The following is a 22543-nucleotide window of genomic DNA, read 5'->3' as shown; positions in this document are numbered from 1 at the left end:
AGTCACTGTGCTAGGTACAGAGGATAGAACAGATAACAAAATAATCCCTGTCCTCATGGAGCCCCTAGCTTATATCAAATAAAAACAATATATTACAATTCATCGTAATTTGTTGTCCAAGAGAACTGTCATTGGAACACAGAGCACTGGACCCCAACCTGGTCAAGGGAGACAGAATATTAACTAACCTATCTCTAAACCTCAACTTCCTTAATCTTCCTAGCTGAATTATAAGGAGGATTCTAAGAGATAATAAATGTGAAGTCCCTAATGATAGCTGGCATATAATAAATAAGTGCTCAACAAATCTAGATACCTCAAGTTTGCTATGCTGTAAAAAAAAAAAAAATTTCTTCTCATTTTGCTGACAGAGTACAAGCCTACTCATTTAAAGCACACACTATGATTACAGAGGGCTGTTTAGGGATTAGGCATACTCAGCAACAGATGACTCACAGCTGGGGGAAAGGATCAAGTTCGAGGCCAGTGAGAAAGCAATAGAGCAACATTAAAACAGTAACCCAGGCTGAGATGGAGTTGTCGATCCCATCTGGTGTCATGGAGAATATTCTGCTAGCCGGCCCATGTACATTTGCTTCAGACCAGCAGGATATTCTCCTTCAACCACAAGAGTAAATATTAGCAAATAACCAGTAAAGTTCAAAAACACCAGGAAAGTAACAGAAACATGATGAGTCCTCCTGCAAACACAAATCCAGCTATCAATGCATAGAGAACATGATGTTTCTTCCACCCAGTTAAATCAGCAGTTCTCAAAGTGGGGTCCTGGAACCCTAGGGTGGGGGTAGGAGGTGGTTGGAGATCCTTTTAGGGGTCTAAAATATAAAAAACTATGTTCATAATAATTCCAAAACATTACAAGCCTGCCTTGCTTGTTTTATGTGCTTTGCTTTATAGTGCTTCACAGATATTGCATTTTTTTTTTTAACAAATTAAAGGTTTGTGGCAACCCTGTGTCAAGCAAGTCTCTCAGCACCATTTTTTCAACAGCATTTGCTCACTTCACGTCCCCATCACATTTTGGAAATTTTTGCAATATTTCATACTTTTTAATTACTTCTATATTTATAATGATGACCTGTGATCAGCGATCTCTGATGTTACTAGGGCAAGACCCTCCACCAGCAAAAAGGTTACAATTCGCTAAAGGCTCAGATGATGATTAGCATTTATTAGCAATACTTTTTAATTAAGGTATGTACATTTTTTGATACATAATGCTATTGCACACTTAATAGACTACAGTATAGTGTAAATATAACTTTTACATATGCTAGAAAACCAAAATAATCATGCGACTCGCTTTATTGCGATATTCACTTTACTGCATGGTCTGGAACCAAATTCACAATATCTCCAAGGTACGCCTGTATATTTATTTGTCTTTTTCATTCTCACTCTCTCAGGAGGGTACAGTGGAGTTTTCCAGGTGGCTACACAACACGTGATGATATCATTGCCCTTATGGCTAATGAAATGTGTGCTTGTATATTCTAGCATTTTCTAAGATAAGCACTTTGGGGTGTTGTATTCATACTTTAAGAGTACAAAGGGGTCCTGAGATTAAAAAGTTCTGAGAATCACTAAACTAAATAATTCTGCCCCTGCAAAAGTGAGGAGAACTACTAAAGGACTTAATAGGGAACTAGCACATTCTATTCGATGTGATGTTAGGGAGAAAGATTACACAGTACGAAGTAGAGGTTGCATAAGGAGAATTGTCGATTGAATCTGAAAGGCAGCCAAATGAAGAGAGGCATTTTTGGGTATGCAATCAAAATGACAATTGCATATATGGGAAAATAAATTTGAATGTTTCTGATCTCAACCGGAAAGTTTCATTCAAATGTGCTCTCGCAATTTTCATCTTAATTGCACCTCGCTGGGCTAGAGAATTATAAAAGACACTGCACCAGTAAGAATTCAAGAACTCAAGGTTAAAACACAATGTAGTTTCCTAACCACTTTTGGACTTGAAAGAAAAATGTTCTTTCTGCATAATTTCAATTTTCAAATGTTCAAATTTAAAAACTAAAATAGTATATAAATTTTGTCTAGAGAGAAAACAGTGCTGACTTTTGAAAATAAAATAGCATTTCCTTAAAACCAGTTTATGAATTGTAACACTAGAGCATCTGTGGTACCTAAGATGTGGTACGTAACCTAGAGAAATGCACTGCTCTAAACTGGCAGAAGTATACCTACCAAATGGGCAAAGGCAATGCTGGCATTCCAAGAAGTAAATTGGATTTCTTAAATTTCCAATGTTAGCCTACAGCATAACTTCCTCATAATGGATCCTTAGGTTCCAAGAGATAAGGATGTAATAAAGGTGACATCAACTATCTAAGATCTCATGTTCACTGAGCACCTAGAGCATGACAGGTACTGCGTTAGGTACTATAAACAGAGACAAACAAGACATAGTCCACCTTCTGAAAAGAGAGTCTAATGCAGGAAGACCGCTGAGTAAAATAATAATGAAACAAAATGGCAAAGATGTCAAAGACTGATCACATTCACTGGGGGCAAGAACATAGGGAGAGAGAGCTGCTGGTGGGAGAATAAAGGGATACAGTGGGGAATTTGGCAGTTCCTATCAAGTTTAAAAGTACATACCCTTCAAACTGGGAACTCAACATTTATGCTTTAGAACTACGTTTTACACTAAGACATATGTACACAAAGGTTCACTGAAGCATTGTTCATAAAAGCCAATATTAAAAATAAGCAAATGTCCATAATAGAAAAATAATAAATAAATCATGGTATCTGCAAATCATGAAATAGTATAAGCACTCACACAAAAAATAAGGTAAATACGCATATACTAACGTGGAAAGATCTCCGATTATTGTATTATTGACCAAAAAAATCAAGGTGCAGAATATGTACAGTATGATTTAGGTGGGAAAAACTACTTGTATATTTACATATATGTGTAAATAAGTATACAGAAAACGATCTAAAAGGACACTCACGGAAGCGTTCACAGGGACAATCTCCCGGTAGGAGAATGAAAAGGAGGTCAGTGCAGTGAAAGAGAACTTTCGTTTTTTACTCTACTTTTATGCAGTTGGTATTTTTTACAGGGACAATCTATTATGTGTTACCTGAGTAACCACACACACACACACAGTACAGTATGACAAGTGCTACTTCATGGTGGAGGTCAGCACAAAACCTGACAGGACTCTGATGCTGGGAAAGCTGAGCCGCAATCCTGCCACGTCTACTGTCAAAGAGGGCTGTGGCCCTAGGCCCAGCAATCAGATTCTCCTCTCTCTACCTCCTCCTCTAGAGTACACAGAGAACAGAGTGGACCACATTAGCCTTACCAGGTTGCCATGAGGACTCAGTGACCTCACATACCTCTGTGCCTTTGTTTATGCTAGTCACATTGCCTGGCAGGCCTTTCCATGTTCTTTTCTGCCTGTTAAAATTAAAGTCATTCTACAAGGCCTGGCCCAAAGACCACCTCTTCTGTGAAGCCCTTAAAAGCCCCCAATTTGGTATTCACTATTTCTTCCTCTACGCTCCACAGCACTTTGTTTGTATCTCTTTCAAAGAACATTTCCTTCTACCACGCATTTAGAGTCAGTCCGCCTAATAAGCTATAACCTTGAGTGCAAAGACTTACTATCCCACTCTTAATTGCCTAGAGGCCTTGGACGTATTAAGATTCATTAAAAGAGTATGTCCTGGGAGGGAGAAAGATAGGGAGGGAAAGAGATTTAGGCATTAAAATCTGTAAAATATGAAAATCCCTTTACTTAGGATTCAAAACTGACTGAAAGATCCTAGATTCCTCATTACAGCTCTTCAGTGCACGGAGGAGCCAGTACAGTAACAATCAAACTGACCATCATGTCGTAAGCATGTATGTAAGCAAGTACTACGTACTAAGAGCTAAACACTCGCTTGTTTAATCTTCACAATTCCGTGAAGGAGGTGCTATTTCTTTATTCAGATGAGATACCCAAGGCTAAAAAAGGTGTGACTTATTCAAGGTCATTTGGGAGTCACATCTGTATTTGTCTAACCCCAAGGCCTTTGACATTTTCTCAATAGTAAACGTATCACTAAAGGCAGCCAAGGTCAGCTTTCTTTGGGTCTTGCGAAAAATAATGTAGAAAAGAGTTAACATAACAGGACTGATCTGTAGAAGGGCCTGGTCCTAGGCTGGCATCTGGGAACTTGGCTTCTGAAACATTTCCGAAGTGCTAAGCTTGTTTTGCCCACCTGGGGCACTTAACATCTATCTGCTTTCCTTCTGGGAGTCTGGAATTCTGGTGATGCTGGCAAAGAACGCCTATGTGACTTGTCCTCAATAAATACTCTGGATTCCAAGTCTCATGTGGGCTTTCCTGGACAGAGAAAACTGCACACATGTTGACGTATTTCACTGCTGGAAAAAGGATCATGTCAGCCTGACCCCATTCAGTGGGAGGGAGAAGACACAGGAAGTCTGTGTATAAATTTCCCTTTGCTCTGCCTGATGTGTCTTTTCCCCTTGCTGATCCTGCTGTATACCCTCAGCACCACTGACTCTGAGGCCTGTGAGTCCTTCCAGTAAGTTCCCAAATATGTGGATCGTCTTGGGACTCCTAACACAAACCATAAAACTCTCAGCAGACAAAACAAACAAAAAACAAAAAATAGCAAACAAAACAGCTCAGAAGAGAAACGGCATCACTAAAACAGAGCCTTACTTCTCTGGATTATCTGGAAACTTGATCCGCAACTCTTGGTTTTTGTATGATCTTTTTTCAAATGTAAGGATCATTTTCTTCACTGAGCTTTCATCCAGTGGTTCTTCCTGGTATAAAGAGACAAATGCAAGTGTCAGCCCAAAGGGATTTCTCATTCACTAATCACTACATCTTTCCATGGTTCTTAGATGCCATTCTGCCACTCACCTTCCTGGGTTAAATGTACAGTACAAATTTTATCTTCCCCACTAGAGTAAGGGTTAAAGGTCTGTCTACATCACATGCTATTTCATATCACTCTGTATGTCTCACATCTAGTAGAGGAAGTTCAGTTTTAAGGTGTTACAGAATCACTCATTTGACAAATATTTCTTGCACATACTGTATGGCATGGAGTAAGCAACAATATTAGGTAAATATTACTTAATATTTATGTTGTCCTCCTTTGTCATACAAGCAAGATAACACTTAGAGATATAAAAGAAATGTTCTCAGTAAATGACAGTGGCCCTCAATCCTGTCACCACACAAGGGGTCAGCAAATGATCCACAAGCTAAATCCAGCTTACTGCTTATTTTATACAGACCATGAGAATGGTGTTAATTAGAAACAGCCACTGCTTTGTGTTTCTTACGCATTACTGTATCCGTTGCTTACTAGCTGCTGAGATGAGAATCAGAAAGGTTCTTGGAATACAGATGTAGCATCAAGAATTAGAGGAAGCTCAGAGGAAACATTTAAAAACTAGTAGACAATGCATTATCCTTAATTCATATACTGCAATAATACCTACAAAGGCAAATAAAATAAATTTTTAAAAACTGAATCATTTTCTCCAAAAAAATCTACACTGAAATTTCAGAAATGTCTTCCCCTCAGCTTATTTTCCAGTTTAATTAATGTGCTAGAATACACTCTGCTAAACATTCTCCAACTCCTGGCTTCACAGCTTTGCAGTCACTGACCATAAGTCACACCTAAAAGCAATAAAGGAACTGCTCTTAAGAGACTCTGAAATAGATCCTTTTGAAAAGCATTGAATTGTTCCATAATTTTGTAAGTACACTCAAAAATGTTAGCTATTATTTTATTAAATTTTGGTTTTCATATATTGGGTTTTTTTAAGTGGAGGACGGTATCTATAAAATGATTTTGGACATGACACATTTCTTAGATTTTATCGATGACTCCTGGACCCTGAGGTATTCTGTTGGACCCCCAGCCCCTCGCCAGCGTCTACAGCTTTAAGAAAGGTTCCCTGACATGGTAAAAACTGAAGCCAGTGCCCTGGCTCAGTCAGGACTCAAGAGTCTAGCTTCACTACTTACTAGCCATGTGACAAAATTACTTGGCTGAATATAATCCTTAAATCCTCACCAGTCCAACTGATTCTACCTCATAAGTCTTTCCTGAATTTATCCACCTAGCATTTAGAATAAAATCCCAATCCTTCACATGACTAAGGAATTGGCCCAGATAATCTCTCTAACTCCAAACCAGGGAAAATACCCATTGGCGGCCCATGTCTACTTTGTTCATGATGACTCTCCAGTGCTCACCAATAATGCCTGGCATACAGCAGGCATCCAGTGAAGATCTGTTAAAGGGAGGGAGAGAAGGAGAAAGAGAGAGAGGGAGGGAAAAAATAGTACCTGTATCTTCTAAGGTCATAGCGATGACCTAAAAAGATGAGGTACATAAAATTATTTTACAAACTACATGACACTGTCTTAATAATGTAAGCTGGTATTCTTATTATTAGCATTAAGCATGATATACCCAATATATCACTAGGATTTAACTAAAATAATCTAAATTTCTAGACAAGGGTTAAATGACTTTCAAACAACCTCAGTATTCACTGCTTTTCTTTTCCTTGGCTAACATTTTGTCTGCACAGTAGAAAAAAGCATATTAGTGTTATTACAGCTCTCAAGGGATTTCCAAAGTCTTGGCCTCTCCAGGGTTTGGCCTTCTATCCTTTAATTTCTCTCCGATACTGGGGGAAAACTGAATTATCAGTCTTAGTCATCGGCCACAGCAGTATCTCCTATAGCTCAACGTCAGAAACCAGAGGGAGATTTCAGAAAGATGAATGCTGGTGATGTAGCACAAAAAGGACAATAATATTTTACAAGTTCACGTGACTTTGCGGGGGCAAACATCACTTGTTTTTCATCAAATGGGACTTTGGTGGCAATGAGAAAATAACTCCCGGACCTGTAGCCTTCCATGTGTCATTTTTACAGAGTGATCTCTTTTTCCCTGTCCCTTAACGGAAGGGCTGGTCCCACATTACACTCCTGTCTCCCAGGCTAGAAACCGCTTACCCATGACAGCTACTATCCTAATCCTCAGTACCAGCTTTGCCCTACACAGGAATTATACCTGCCAACTAACTGCTGCTGCAGGGCCAACAGACTGAGCAGAAGTTAATGGAGAGGGAAAGAGGAAGGATGCGCTACACATACTGTTCGCCTAAGCCTGGCAGGGCTGCTGGCCTCGGAGAAGAAATTCGCGACTGTCTCTCACCACGGATTCCCAAAGCGTCACCATCATTTAGGGGCAGCCCCCCAAATTAGCACTGGTATAAATCCTAATGAGGAGAGTAATTGTCAAAACACTGTAAAGACCTTTTTGAAAAATGAATCGATATTTTTTCCTCAGATTCACACTCCGGCTTCACTTTTAAATCCAAACTTAGCATCATGTCTTTGAGGGAACTGAAAACAGCTGGCTCTTAAGAATCTATTTCCATAATTCATATTGAACAAAATGCCAGAGTGAAATAACATACAAGATAACACTTAAGGATTTAAAAAGACACAAAGGTAAGGTCATTTTATTTTTAATCACTGACATTTCACCTCTATTCTTTTTAGCTTCATTCATTTATTCATTCGATAAATATTTATTAAGGGTCTACCAAGAGTTAGGTGCTGCTCTGAGTATTGTGAACAAAACAGAGCCCGTCCTCATTTTCACAGGAGGTTGGGGAGGGGACAACACATGAGTAAAATAAACAAACGGGAATTTCAGATCATGACAAGTGCTGTGATGAGACTCTACAGACGAAAGTGATAAGAGAATGAGAGAATGCCTTGCAGGGCACCCTCAGAGATAGGAAAGATGTCTCTGAGGAGGAAACGTCTGAACTGAGAAGAAACCAGCCATGCAAAAGCATTAGGGGAAGAAGAGCATTCCAGCAGAGGGCACAGAAGTAAAGAGGTCGGAGGCAGGGACGAGTGCAAAGGCCCTAAGGCATCTTGAGAAACAGCGAATAGAGAGGTCCTTTGGCATCTCTTTCCCTAAACTGTGTTTTTTCAGGAACACCTAGATATCTAACTCCTTAACTCCACCCTGAACATCTCCACGTTGGCTGCTTTGCTGATGTCATTCAACTGCCCGGAAAGCCCATCTTTCACGTGTTTGATAAAATTCTACCCCTCTTTCGAAGACTATTGACTATGTTCAAAAATGTAAGCACTTTTTTTTGTGTCTTCACTATGGTCTAGAAAGCCCCCCTGACCCTCAGCCAGTACCAATAGCTCCACAGTTCAGTGCTTGGGCCTTGATTATAACATAATCCAGAATGATTTAAAAACTCTATCTGTAACTTTTTTTCCATTACAAAATGCTTTCCCAACTCTACTGTTCCACTTACGCTTCTTATCAACACTGTGAAATAAGTATCTCCTTAACCCCATTTTACAGATCACGCCAGGAAGCTCAGAGAAATTCAGTATTTCACCCATAATTACACTCTACAGAGACCGTGTCAGTGGCCAGCCATCTCAGCTCCCAACCTATCTCTGCCACCTTACCTCTTCCTCTTCCTCCTCACCCTCTCTGTCAATGATCTGAAGCAGCCTTTTTTTGTCGTCATCTGCTTCTTCTACTACAGTCATTTCCTCCTCCCGATGGCGGCTGCGTTCTCGGGTACCGCCAGCTTGTCTCCGCCGCATTTTCAGCTCTTCCTCTTCATCATCCCGAGGACGTTTGGTGCCCCTGTTGGGCTAAGAAAGAGGAAAAAAGAAACAGGATTTTAGAGTTAGAGAAGACACAGAAGGGCTTACACAGCAAATACTCTAAAAGCTTTCAAGAATTCCCCAACTGAAAAGCACCACCGCATGCAATTTCTCCCATAAAATGGAGTAAAGCTGTAAGTGGTATTTTTCAACACTTGAATACATGATTCAAGTTACCTATAAGGTAGTTGACTTTTTTTTTTAAACAGAAGTTTTTCAATGTGCAAAGGTTTACTACTTCACGAAAGTTCTCTTGTATACAGAAATCATAGGGACAAAGCCACTTTGAGATGGAGACTAAATTAGGCTCAACTGACTTGTTACTAAAAAAAAAAAGCCAAGTATCTTGTAGGTAACTTTAATACACACATCCGCAAAACCAATTCCTTAGTATACAGTTTTAATTCATGTCTGAGAAATATAAGTCACTCACAAGTAGTTCAAAGAGAGAATATTATATACATAACTTCGAAGAGTCTACTACACTCCAAATTCCTACTTTACAGAAGATTAGAGTAAGGCCCAGAGGTCAAGTATTTCATGACCTTGGGGTCAAAAAACCAGCAGCAGCACTAAACACAGAATTGGCACTTCCTGACTACCAATCTTGGGTTCTTTCCACTATACTGTTAGGACTTCATTTTAACACTGCAAACCATGGAGAAGTTCTTGGTTGTCTTCCATTAAACTGGAATAAATAAAGCACTACTGAAATGGGCTTCAGAGTTGATGAAAACGGCATTGCACTAGACATCGAACAGCCCGATGTCTCCATTCAGCTCAGGTTACTGCTGGTGCAACTCTGGACATCTCATTTAACCTCGCCAAACCTTAGTTTCCTCATTTGCAAATGGATATTATAACCCTTTTCCCTATTAACTTCAAAAGGATACTTTGTGTGTGTGTGTGTGTTTACCATTTATTTTCTTAGTTTTATTGAGATATTACTGACATGTAACATTGTGTAAGTTTAAGGTATACAACACGATGATTTGATTCATGTGTATAATGCAAAATGATTACCACAATAAGGTCAGTTAACACGTCCATAGACTCACATAATTACCTTTTTTTCTTTTTGATGACTGTGAGGACATTTGCAATTTACTCTCTTAGCCACTTTCAAGTATACAATACAGTATTGTTAACTACAGTCCTGCTGCTATACATTAGCTCCCCAGAAGTTACTCATCTTATAACCGAAAGTTTGTACCGAAAAGTGAAAGAATTCTAAACCATAACGATACTAAACAAATCTAAAAATTTCTACTATGAGGTAATCCACATGATTCTACCTTCTCCAACATAAAACATTTATGTCAGGCTCTTCAATAAGCATTTCTTTATCTGTTATAATAATTGCACACACAGACAGTGTGCTAGGTGTGATATAGTACGTTACTACCAAACAGAAAAAAAATGCCACATTCGTTGCCAACTTGCTGGGTTGTCTGGCGATAACAGACAAATTTCTATTATACACATTACACATCTCACCATGACTTACAACCCACACTGTTACTAAACTCTACTATCCCAGTGGTGCAAAGTCATCCCCCTCTATATTCATAGACCCTGCTGCTTCCACATGCCAGGTGCTTCAGTAAGTCTAAGCATATGACATTACTTAGAAAACTCACATTAGACAATTTGGTTTGTGGGGTACCACCTGCTATTTTTCACTCTGTTCCCAGTCTCCCTAGGATAGATTATAATTTCACATGATCGCATTCTATTTCCATAAATACAAAACTTACAAAAACCTATTGCTATCATTACCGGTCTACACTTAAATTTTAAAAATAAACAAACAAATAAATAAGCAAACAAACAAACAGAAAGAAAAAGAAACAAGAAATCAACATGCCAGTAAACCTGGACTACAAAAAAAGGAGGTGGTGGTTTTCATGTGAGAAGGGGGAGGAAAGGTAGCTTGATCCTGAAGGAGAGCAGGCTGCAAACTAGAGATCTGTAGCTCCCCAGCAGGTAAGGAACTTCGGCCCCTGGGAGCACTAATTCTTTCAGGCTCATAAAACAAGCCCTGCTGCGATTCTGATTAGCGTGAGCCTGCTCTGCTGCAGCAGCTATCGTTCTCCATGGAAAGGAGATTTTTGTATTGTTTATCTCTGAGGGCAGAGAGAAAAGGCACTGGACCACAATTAAAAGGAGAAAGCTAAACACTGCCACAGTTAAGAAATGCAAAGTAGAACACTGGCAATGCCTCTTTTGAACACATCTTCCAATCCACTTCTTTAAAACAAACATTTCAGAGGTCGGGGAGGAGTTTCATTTTTACCTCTAATAATTTCCACTGAAATAGCTAGCGCTTTCCTTCTGCAGAACTTAAAGCACCTACTTTAATCTTCAGCACATCTCTGGGGAAGAGAAGTAATGAACAGTTCTAGTTTATAATCAGGGAGACAGGATGCCTGAGATCCTTCAACAAACTCTTGCAAAGACAACCTGGCGCCTTCTGAAAGTTGAACCTGACCTCTGGAAAGTTTGCTAACCTACCATGATTCCAGGACCCTATCTGAGATAGATCTGAGGGACTTTCAGGAAAAAACATGTAGCCATAAATATAAATCATATAAGACGTTGGCCAAGTTAAAGTAATATTTGGTAAATCATTCATTCGACAAATAAATTATTAAAGAATTCCAAGGCTTTAAGGGTCTTCAAGTAATGAGCTGGCCCTCCCAGGCTTCCATTAGAGTAATTTCTAAACGGGGACACAGGGACAGATGGGGCTAGTCTGGATTCTTGGGACAAGAAGAGCTTCGTTAATCTTTATGAATAGTCCAAGCGCAGTATCCCTAAGAGGGCAACCTTGAGGTTTTTTCCAACTGTTCCTCCAAATACCTTTCCCCTCACACAGGGTACTCAGCTTTAGCTCCTCTCTTGACAACTCTGTGTTAGAGAAGAGCAGAACCCATTACCTCTGACATGGGCCCTTCACCAATTATCAGCTCCCCCCTCCCTCCACCAGATGAGTAAGCCGTTCAAAGTCCCCGATACGTTTTATTTCAGCATTTTCCCCTCCCAAAGCAAAATTTTAAGAACTTCTGTTCTACATGTCTCTTCTCAACCCTCAACTGTCTCATTTTCAGATACTAATACTCCAAATAGAAAAGTTCCTACTCATTTATGAAATCTGACCACTGAATAATAAAGGTTAGGGTTCATTTCTTTAGCAAATATTTTTTAAACGCCTATGCATAAGGCACTGTGCTGGGGACTGGAGACATAAGTGAAAATAAAACAAACACTGCTTTGCTATCAAGGGGCTTAACAGTCTATGTCTGTCCAATTGAAACAGAATATAAACCATAGATGTAATTAAAAACTTTTAGATACATTTTAAAAAGTAAAAAGAAAACTGTGAAATCAATTTGAATAGTATATTTTATTTAATTCACAACATCCAAAATATTATCATTTCAACATGTATAAAAAATTACTGATGCACTATTTTACATTTTTTTTCATACTGTCTTTGGAATTTGGTAGACCTGTTTTACATTTACAGTGGATCTCCACACAGACCTAGCCCATTTCATGGGTCCCAACAGCCATATGCAGCCAGTGGCTACCAGACTGGACCGCACGGAACTAGGGGATTTTCATCTGGGGGTTCCTGTTCCCTGATAAAGCCAAAATGGAATTCTTTCCAGCAACATTGAGTGAAATATGGGCTCATATAAAGCTGAGGTCCTGTTTGTGAAAGGTCCCCACTAAAAATTGTGAGGCTAACAATACCCTGACCTGGAAATAAACGTCTAGATTATATTTACCAATATTCACAACTGAGAGAGTAACTGGTTACACAAAGAAAGCAAGAATATGTAAATGCCGAATAGCCTCAGAGCTGTCAAACTGATTTGACTACAGAAGAGCCAAAGAGCTCTGAATCTAAAAGGGAACACAGCACCTACAGCCTGTCAGAGAGGTCAACAGCTCAGGCCCAAGCTCTCATTGTGTCTTATGCAACCGATCCCAAAAGGATTAAGGCATTCTTACCAGTCACCTTTGGAGATCAATTTGTTTTGGTATCTGAAAGGTGTTTGGAATCCCTCAAGATGAAGGAATGACAAAAGAAACTGTCCTTAATAAAGTCATTTCTCTCCTCTGCTGCCCAGAGGAAAAAAAAAATGATTAATCAACTTTTAACTTCTGATATACCAGAACATCAGCCTTTAAGAATTTTAACAATCTTCTACATTCCCTGCCTTATTCCCAATAGGTGGTGAGCAGTATAAATGCTCACTAAGCATTTGCCACCATCCAGCCACGCAGCTGGTAGCCTTTCTAGGATACATAAAGGATTCCCACTTGCTCAAAGCTTATAGCAAGCATCAAGATGACATATATATGATGCCTTTACTTTCCAAAAATCTTGAAGTCTATTGTATGTGTATGTGTGACAGTATGACGGGTGACATATATCGATCCATCCTCCTGGAAACAGAAATCAAGACATCTCCATGAAAGCTTTGAGTTAAAAAATTAAATAATTGCAATCTGCCTAGGATACTCTCTGTGTACCTAGACAATATCCAACCTAAAGCTTTAGGTTTCAGTTTTCCCACTCTCTCTATTTTTTTTTTAATTAAAAAGCAGTGAGAAGCTGTAGCTATAATGAGGGGCTGTGGGAACATGCAGTTATATTGGGCTCAAAGTAATGTACCATAGGAAGAGGCTACATCACCAGAACGAATCCTAAATTAAAACTCCACTATGAAACCAACTCCATTTCCTCTGAGTATGCAATCTATATTATCACATTTATGGTCTGTCTCGACCTCAATTAGACTTGGGGGTGGGGGGTGGGGGAGACTTCTATAATAAGCAATAATCGTATCATTATGATAAATTATGAAAACACACACTGCAATTATTAATGTGAAGAGCACATTTGTACCAGGATATAACAGTACAGATGTGTATTGTGTAAGGAACATCTAAATTTAGCTCAATATTCCAAGTTACTTGGCTAAGAAAGGGGATAATTTTCTAAAATGAACGTGCATGTTAGTGGAAGAAAAAATATGTTCAATTCTATTGAGGAAATAAAAAAAGTCAAAGAAAATTTTCTATAACCTTATAATAAACCAAGAATTCTTCACCTAAGCACCAAGAAACTCAGATAACTTCAGAAAAGGGTCTTCGAAGTGGGGGCATGAAGTGCTATTCCCTAAATATCAATCAGTGGGACTCAGAAATTTGAGCTAAAAAAAGACAATCTAGTTTATCCCTCTTTTTAGAGACATAGGGAAATCTGAGCCCAGTGGGTGTAAGCAACTTGTCTGTGATGGGCGATAATACAAATTCTAATTCCCAATACAGTGCTTTTCCCTTCTTTACCATACTAGTCGTTCCTAACCTGTTTGCACTGGTGATATCCTGCATGAGGAATGAGTTTTGGAGTCAGATTTTCCTAAATTCAAATCTGGCCCCTCTACTAGCAGCCCTGGAAAGTAACTTACCCTCTCCAGTCTTGAGTTTTTTCAATCTATTACCTAGGAACGATAATCATTTTCACACAGACATTTATGTATATATGCATGCATGTATATGCACGTATGTATATATGCATGCATGTAAAGGTCTGTGTTTCTAAAGTGTAAGCAGAGTTTGGCCCAAAACAACACATATAGCTTCCTACTTCTCTTTGAAACACCTGATTCAAAATCAAAGAACCTCAATGTTGGAAAGGGTATTAACCATTAATAGGTTTTAAAATGAGGATTTTTTTTTTAATGTCAAAATATCTGACAGACCCCAACCCCAGCTGCATTTTTTAGTATCCAATGATTGAGAAAGGATGCAATGACAACAAATACACTGCTATCTATTTGGTAGCACTTTTCATTGAACTTGCATTTTTAATTCCTACATTTATGATAGGAGAGAGAGAGAGAGAGAGAGAGAGAGAGAGCGCTAGGTATTGATTTTGAGAGAGATTTTGAAAGACTGAGATTCATTCTACAGAAAATGCTTGTGTACATCTGGATTCGCTCCCTCCTGCAATAATTCTGAGGCATTAGAGACAGTCCAGATTTTAAAAAACCTTGGTCTGACCCAATCACTTATCTGAGGTGTGAATCCCCTTTACAACATCTCTGCTAGGCATAGGCTGGCACACTTCCAGTGACCAGAAACTTAACCTTCTCCCTAAATTGTGCCCCCTCTATCTTTGGATCACTTAGCTCATTAAATTAAAAAGAAACCTTTCAACTCACAATTTCCTTCCCTGGTCCCTAATCTTTCTCCTTAAAGTGATATAAAACAGGCTTCGTCTCCCTCTCACATCTAAAAAAATCTTCAGATTATTTCAAGACAATAATCCTATTTCTTCCTCTCTCATTGCCTTTTCTTTTTCAGAATAAATACTTTCAATATGGGGGCACGCATGCAACACAGAGGAGAAAGAGAAGTACAGACATAATGAAATTTTCGTACCATTATTTTGGGATTTCATAATTTTAAAGCTGATACCTCTTAATATAATCAGACATATGGAATGTCACAAACTCAGGTTTGTGGACGGACTGGTCTAACCAATTCAAAATGCTCAGAAGTCATCTGCTGTTAACCTCGCCTGATTACATTTTGTCAGAATAAAAGGGGGTTTTCAAACATTAATTTTTACCAGATGGTAGTGAGTGGCCTGACCCAGAAGTTACAGAGGAGCTGCAGTAATGAGTTCTCCCTTGCCTTTGCTGGCTGCGCATTCACTGGTGACATTTTACAACTAGGACTTCTGGCTCAATCAATATTTGCAGGCATGAAACCTGCCAAAGTTAACATCAGGGATCTCTTGCAAATTTGCTTAAGGCACCAGAACTGAAAAAGCTCACAATCTCTAAAGCTGTAACTACCACCAGCCAAAGTTCATAATTAGAGATCAAAAATATCAGACACAGAAATTTCTAGCTGCCTCAAAGGGTTGTTGTGATGATTAAAACACCCTACAAAGGGGCCCTATGTAAACTCTAAAGCACTATACCAATGTAAGGAATTATCATCACATATTTACTAAATATCCTAGTGAAAATTACAGATAACATACATAATTATCTATTATGTCTTTGTAAAACTCAAAGCTTTAAAAAAAAAAAAAATCAATGAATCATGGAAATTTACTATCTCTTTTTCTAGAGGACTCTTTCCTCAAAAATTCCTCAAAATCTCAAAGTCATTGCAAATATAAAACAGAACACTCATTTACCTAATTCACAATAAAAAAAAATTACAGGTACTTAGATCACAGTAATTACTTGAAAATGTGTGTTTTATCAATGTCCATAATGGGGGAAGGGATCAATGTATCAAAAATGAAATCACCAACAGTCTCACATGATCTATAATCTGATTGGCTGACAAGTAACATGGATGTGATTTATGATTTAAATTGCTAGTCATGAAGACTCTACTTAATCAATTTTTCCTAACAAAAAACTCTTACTCCTTGTTAAAGCCTGAATATATATTCATATCACCTCCAAAGCGTGTATAGATTTCTTCTTAAGAAGTATAAACTATACTTTTAGCATCCATGATTTACTTTGACATCTTCTCTGATTAATTCTGCAGCTGTATTAGAAAGCTAAAAGTTGATTCAGTTTCTTTATTTATCAAGGCTAAGTGAGGCACATACCAGTAAAATTTTGGAAGGTAAACTACCTCCATTTTAGCAGGTGTTCTAGTGAATCACTTAAGAGTCACGTGATCCTAGGTAAGTCATTTGAATTGTCAGTGCTGCATTTATAAAAATGCTCTGCCCTTTCTCTGCTACCTCACAGGATAAGATAGTGAAGTAAGGTTGTACGAAATACAGCACTTTGAAAAGACAACAGAGCCTAGGATGCAATTTCTCTTAATAATTACTAACTGCAAAGTCCTATATATACAGGAAACTTTTAGAATTACTTAAAATCAACTTTTGACAAAATTATGATCACGAAAGAAAAAATAGTCACAAATAAGCATGTAAAAAGGGAACCAATCCAATTAGAAATCAGAAAAATGCACATAAAAGACCCCAAATAGCCAAAGCAACCTTGACAAAGAAGAGCAAAGCTGGAAGCATCATGTTCCCTAATTTCAAGCTATACTACAAAGTTGCAGTAATTAAAACAGCATGGTACTGGCATAAAAGCAAACACATAAATCAATGGAACAGAATAGAGCCCAGAAATAAACCCACACATATGTGGTCAACTAACTTACAACAAAGAAGCCAAGAATATATAATGAGGAAAGGACAGTGTTCTCATAAATGGTGTTAGGAAAATTGGACAGTCACACACAAAAGAATGAAACTGGATCACTATCTTAAACCACACATAGAAATAACTCAAAATGGATTAAAGACTTGGTTGTAAGACTTAAAATCATAAAACTCCTAGAAGAAAACATAGGCAGTAAGCTCCTTAACAAAGGTCTTGGTGATGACTTTTTTAATCTGACACCAGAATCAAAACAAAAACAAAATTAAAGAGGTGAAACTATATTAAACTAAAAAGCTTCTATACAACAAAGGAAACCACCAAGAAAATGAAAAATCAACCTGAGTGGGAGAAAATATTTGTAAATCATATATCTGATAAGGGCTAATATCAAAAATATATAAAGAACTCATACAACTCAATAGCAAACAAATAATCTGATTTAAAAATGGGAAGAAGAGTATTTGACATTTTTCCAAAGACAACATACAGTTGGCCAACAGGTACAAGAAAAGATACTCTACATCATTAACCATCAGGGAAATGCAAGTTAAAACCATAATGAGATTATCACCTCACATCTATTAGAATGGCTATTATCAAAAAGACTAGAAATAACAAGTGTGGGTGAGGATGTGGAGAAAAGGGACGCTTGTGCACTGTTGGTGGGAATGTAAATCAGTGCAACTATTATGGAAAACAGTATGAAGTTTCTTCAAAAAATTAAAACTAAAATTACCATACAATTCAGCAGTTCTACTTCTGAGTATTTATCTGAAGAAAACCAAAGCATTAACTTAAAAATATGTATATATTCCCACACTTATTACAGCATTATTTACAATAGCCAAGATATGGAAACAACCTAAGTGCACATCGATGGATAAATGGATAAACTGTGATATGCGCACACACACGCACATACTCACACACACACAGAATATTATTCAACCATAAAAAAGAATGAACTTTCATCATCTGCAACAACATCAATGGACCTCAAGGGCATTATGCTAAGTGAAATAAGTCAGATAGAGAATGACAAATATCAGGTAATCTCTCTTATATGTGAAACTTAAAAATATATATACATACATATATATAAAACCAAGCTCATAGATATAGAGAACAGATTCATGGTTGCTGGGTTGCGGGGGGAGGCGATGGGGGGTGGGGAGGAAATGGGTGACTGTTCTTAGTTTAAATAACTTAAATTTTAAAAAAGAAATCAGAGAAATACACATAAAAACCATGAGATACCATCAGATTGGCAAAAATAAAAAAATAAAAATCTGACACTACTCCAGTTGGTGAGAGGTGAGATCCACGAGCTGTTAAAACCTGCTGAGTGGAAGGAGTGGAAATAAGTACAGAGCTAATTGGTGATGCCTAAAAATGCTTAAGAAACATACAAGCTATGTCTAGCCCAGCAATTCTACTCCTAGGAAGAATTATTAGAAAAAGTCTCAGGAATATGTACAAGGAGATATTTAATGAATGCTCACTGGAGCATATTTGTAATAAGAAAAAAGAAAATTTCAAAGATCAATGGATGATGGATGCATACTAAGTAGTAACAGTAAAAACTACATGAAAATAATAGTCACCAAATTGGGGACAGTGACTACTTCTAAGAAAGGTAATAAAGAAATTGAATTAGGGAGAGGTACACAATAAAATGGGATTATGGAAGGGTACACAGGAGATTTCAATTGTATTTGTAATATTTTATTTCCTAAAAAAAGATCTGAATTAAATTTGGCAAAATGATATGGTTATGTACACACTTAAGGGAAAAGGGGGAACCACTAGAAGCTAGCAGGGATCATGCAGAACAAGTCATGCCCAATCGGTTGTAATCCCTTGATATTGTCACTGCTGATTAAGGTTAGGGGTTTACAATACATATAGTGCACCTTTATCTCAACAAGACATTTCACAAAGTTACTCAAGTGGGTAGACGGAGAAGTGTGTGTGAATGGTAGATCCATAAGTAGTTAAACTAGGAGTATGAGCAGTTAGAGCTTTTTTGTTTAAACTCAAATAGCAAATATATAAAGTCCCTGCCAGGGAAAATGTGACTTAAAAACAATTCATTCAGCAAAGAGCTGATGGTTTTAGTAAATGTCAAATTCAGTGAATCAACAGGATGACCAACTTTAATTTCTTAAAAGCTAATTTCATATTAAGGGTACATTATTTAGAAGCATAACACCCAATTTGGCTACAGTCCCAAGAAACTGAGTTAGTCAGCACACTTTAAAAGAGGCATTTCAATCTAAATAATGCATGACCAGGATAGTACAGGGTCTGGAAACCTTGCTATAGGAAAAACCAATAAGGGAATTAGAGAAGATTCGGAAAGGGACCCAGGAGTCACCCTCAGTTATTTAAACGATGCCTTGGAATTGGGTAAATACATATAGCACTACCATGAATAGCAGATCGCCTTCCTTTTCCCCTTCATTCCAGCTAGAGAAATCCTACTCAAGCCTTAAGCCCCAGCTCACAGGTCACCTTCTCTTACTGTCTTCCAAATACTCCAGCAAGACCTCTGAGCTTCCTCAGCAGTATCTCATATCATACGTCTATCAGCACACAATACATGCATTAATAAATCTCCGTCTCCTCTACTAAATCACAAACTAGGTTCTCAAGGTAGGAACCTGTGATCTGACCCTTGCTCTTAACACCTTAACACCTAACAGTGCCCAGCTCATAGCATGCACTTAACCATTCACTGTTGCTAAACCAATGAGAGACGAGAGAGGACAGCTAAACCAATGAACTACCCAGGAATCATAATTCACTATCAGCAAATGTATACATATTCTCAGAGTTCCTTGAGTCATTAGGGTGAACTGTAGTCCAGCAGGATTCATCTGTTCTGTACCTGAGCTATATTTTATATATAGCTTAGTAAATTTTCTAATGGCAGCACCAAACAACATTTGGAGAGTAAGAATAGTAAAACTCAGATTCAGGCGACCTCATAATCTACAGATGAATCAACTAAGACTCAAGGAAGTGATCAGACTCAGACTTCAGCGTGAAGCACAGAACTGGGGCTGAAATCTCTCACTTTTGTAGGAGCAGACCCCTTTCCTTAGTTACAACCTCAGAAACTATCATCTCAAAGGCATAATCTGCATCATCTCTCCCTTCACCTTTCAACCAACATTAAAACTCCTTCTGCTACTTTGTTGCACTTAGCTTTAGCCAGGAAAGCTCCTTTCTGTGGGTGCTCCTTGCCTGTTTTTAAGTTCACTCACTACCCAGAAAGCTTACTGTCATCTGTCTATACTTAGATTTCAGTAAGAACTCCCTCACCAAATCATTTGGGGAACCCACACTGAGCTCAGGGGAACCTACCATTAACAACAGTCCATTCTGAATCTTGGAACACTTAATAGCAAATTAATATGGCAAAGCTATTTTAAATTATTCGTAGTTTTAAACCAAGCCTCAGATACAATAAATGCACTTTTTATTTAGGGTGACATAAAAGTTATTAGATACTTTGTAAGTGTATGTCACAGAGGTTGGGGGGAGGTAGAGTATGCATTCAGCAACCAGCAGGCCCACACAGTGGTTTTGCCAGTTACATGGCACACCTGTCACATGCAATTATGCTGACAGAGAAGTCTCCAGACAGCGGAATACTGCCTCTAGCAAGGGCCAATTTCCTTAAGACTAAGGTGGGGCAAGGAAATCTTTAATTATCTTTTCTGTAAGTTGCCCCTGAGGTCATCGCCAAGATTCAAAACTGCATTCCTCTTTCAAACAGGAGTGATTGGGGGGAAAGGGTGTATACCAGCAGGAAGACAGACAGGAAACCAAAAAAGTGAAGATGCTTTGAGAAAATGGGAAGGGGAAATGAATGATCCGGATGAGTGAAACACGAATCACTTTATTCATTTAAAAAATTTAGGTCTTTCTTAGTTGCTCACTAATTCCTTAAGAGTTCTAACATGGTTTTGATTTCAGGAGCCTAGGAGGACATTGACTATTACTATTATCTCTTTTATAGCTTAAAACTTATCCACATAAGTCTGTTACATAATATCTGTCACATTTCTTTTAAAGAAGACAGAACTCACATGAAACTTTACCTTGAGTAAAGGGCATTTTTCAAAATTATGTATAATTCTTTAGAGTCTGAAAATATAGCATGATTATATAAGATACTTTCCAGCACTTGAGTGCTGATTTACCTACCTTTCAGCTTGACTGAAGTATCTAGTGTTATGGCCTCAATACATGCCTGTTGATGAGTCCATCGAAAACAATGAAAAGAGATGGCTTTATGTCTGCTTTTGGCTAAGATGTACTTTATTTTCCTTAACTCAAAGGTTTTACTATTTCTAGAAGCTTTACAAACCACTAGAGTTAGCAAAATACCTCCATTCCCAATAAATACAATGATGGTGAATGAGTTATTCTTAAGAGTCAGAAATATTTCCTACACACAGAAAACTTGGAGCACCTAGCCACGTGGAGCACGATCAAATGGAACTCGCTGGTAGCCTGGGTAAATGCCTCTCGCCCACCTACAAATTCCCGCTACAAGCTCTATCCCCACTACCGCAACTCTCTCTCAGGGAGTCTTATAAAACTGACTTCAAAGTCATTTTAAACTAATAACTGCTCACTTCAAGAACACCTTAGGATACTCAATTTCCTAGTAATAGCATCTAGTTGACCACATAAGTCAAAACACATATGTTGCTGGGGAGGACGAAATTCTACCAAGGGTTAAGATAATTAACTAAGTGTCTTAATAAGTACATGAATGAATGAATAAAATAATTTTCTTGAACCATCCCCCCTTTAAAGTTTTCTTTAAAGCTCGGCAGGTTTACAGTATCAAAAAAAAACTTATGAATTGGCTGCCTTAAAAAATGGTATTGTAAAACAGTGCAATGGCAACTCTTTTGGGGGGGGGTTTGTTTTGTTTTGTTTTGCATAATGCAAAGACATTGTTACACGTCATGATAGTTTTACTCTCTGATAAAGGAAAGTGAATTTTCATAAGCAGGTTTCCTATGTGGGTGAATCTCTAGTCAGTTACCAACTCAGAGAGAGCCATCAAGGCAAACTACCCATTAGCTGTCAATTTAGAATGACTCCAGAAAGCTAGCCCCAGAGCTCCACTGATAACTTTTCAACAACCTCTTAATCTTGTTTATACCACCTGTGTTAAAGCAGCCTGACATCAATCCCACTCACCTGTCTCTGACTGAAATTACTTAGAAACTTGAGAATCCCAGTAAACATACCCCAAAACACAGAAGATACACTGGCTGAAAAGCCCTACACACAAGGGAATTCAGCCAGCTACCTCTTTTCAGCAAAGCTGCATAAGTAAGCCGGGATGGGCCTCAATAGGCAAAGTTGGATGTAAATCTCACAAAGAGCTTGTTAGGAGGCACTGAGGTCAGAGAATCACAGGCTATGATTTAAAGAAATCATAAAGAATTCTTCCTGCAACTTCTTCACTAATTGATTATCCAAGCTATATAACAATTATCATTAATTGCGTGCTTCTGT

The 22543-nt window shown here is 38.1% G+C and overlaps 1 protein-coding gene across 1 annotated transcript in view; it reads right to left on the bottom strand.

The window, feature by feature from the left end:
• Nucleotides 1-22543, bottom strand: part of CTNNBL1 (catenin beta like 1) — a 141320-nt gene that overhangs the window by 103349 nt on the left and 15428 nt on the right. The window contains exons 2-3 of the mRNA XM_011366593.1: nucleotides 8559-8750; nucleotides 4734-4840 (exon numbers count right to left, since the gene is read on the bottom strand). Of these exons, the coding sequence (XP_011364895.1) occupies nucleotides 4734-4840; nucleotides 8559-8750 (299 nt within the window). The remainder of the gene's footprint in view (nucleotides 1-4733; nucleotides 4841-8558; nucleotides 8751-22543) is intronic.

This window comes from Pteropus vampyrus, unplaced genomic scaffold (assembly GCF_000151845.1).
Source record: "Pteropus vampyrus isolate Shadow unplaced genomic scaffold, Pvam_2.0 Scaffold125, whole genome shotgun sequence".
In the NCBI taxonomy this organism is placed as follows: domain Eukaryota; kingdom Metazoa; phylum Chordata; class Mammalia; order Chiroptera; family Pteropodidae; genus Pteropus; species Pteropus vampyrus.
Note: the sequence above shows the minus strand (reverse complement) of the source record. Positions and strands in the feature narration are given on the sequence as shown.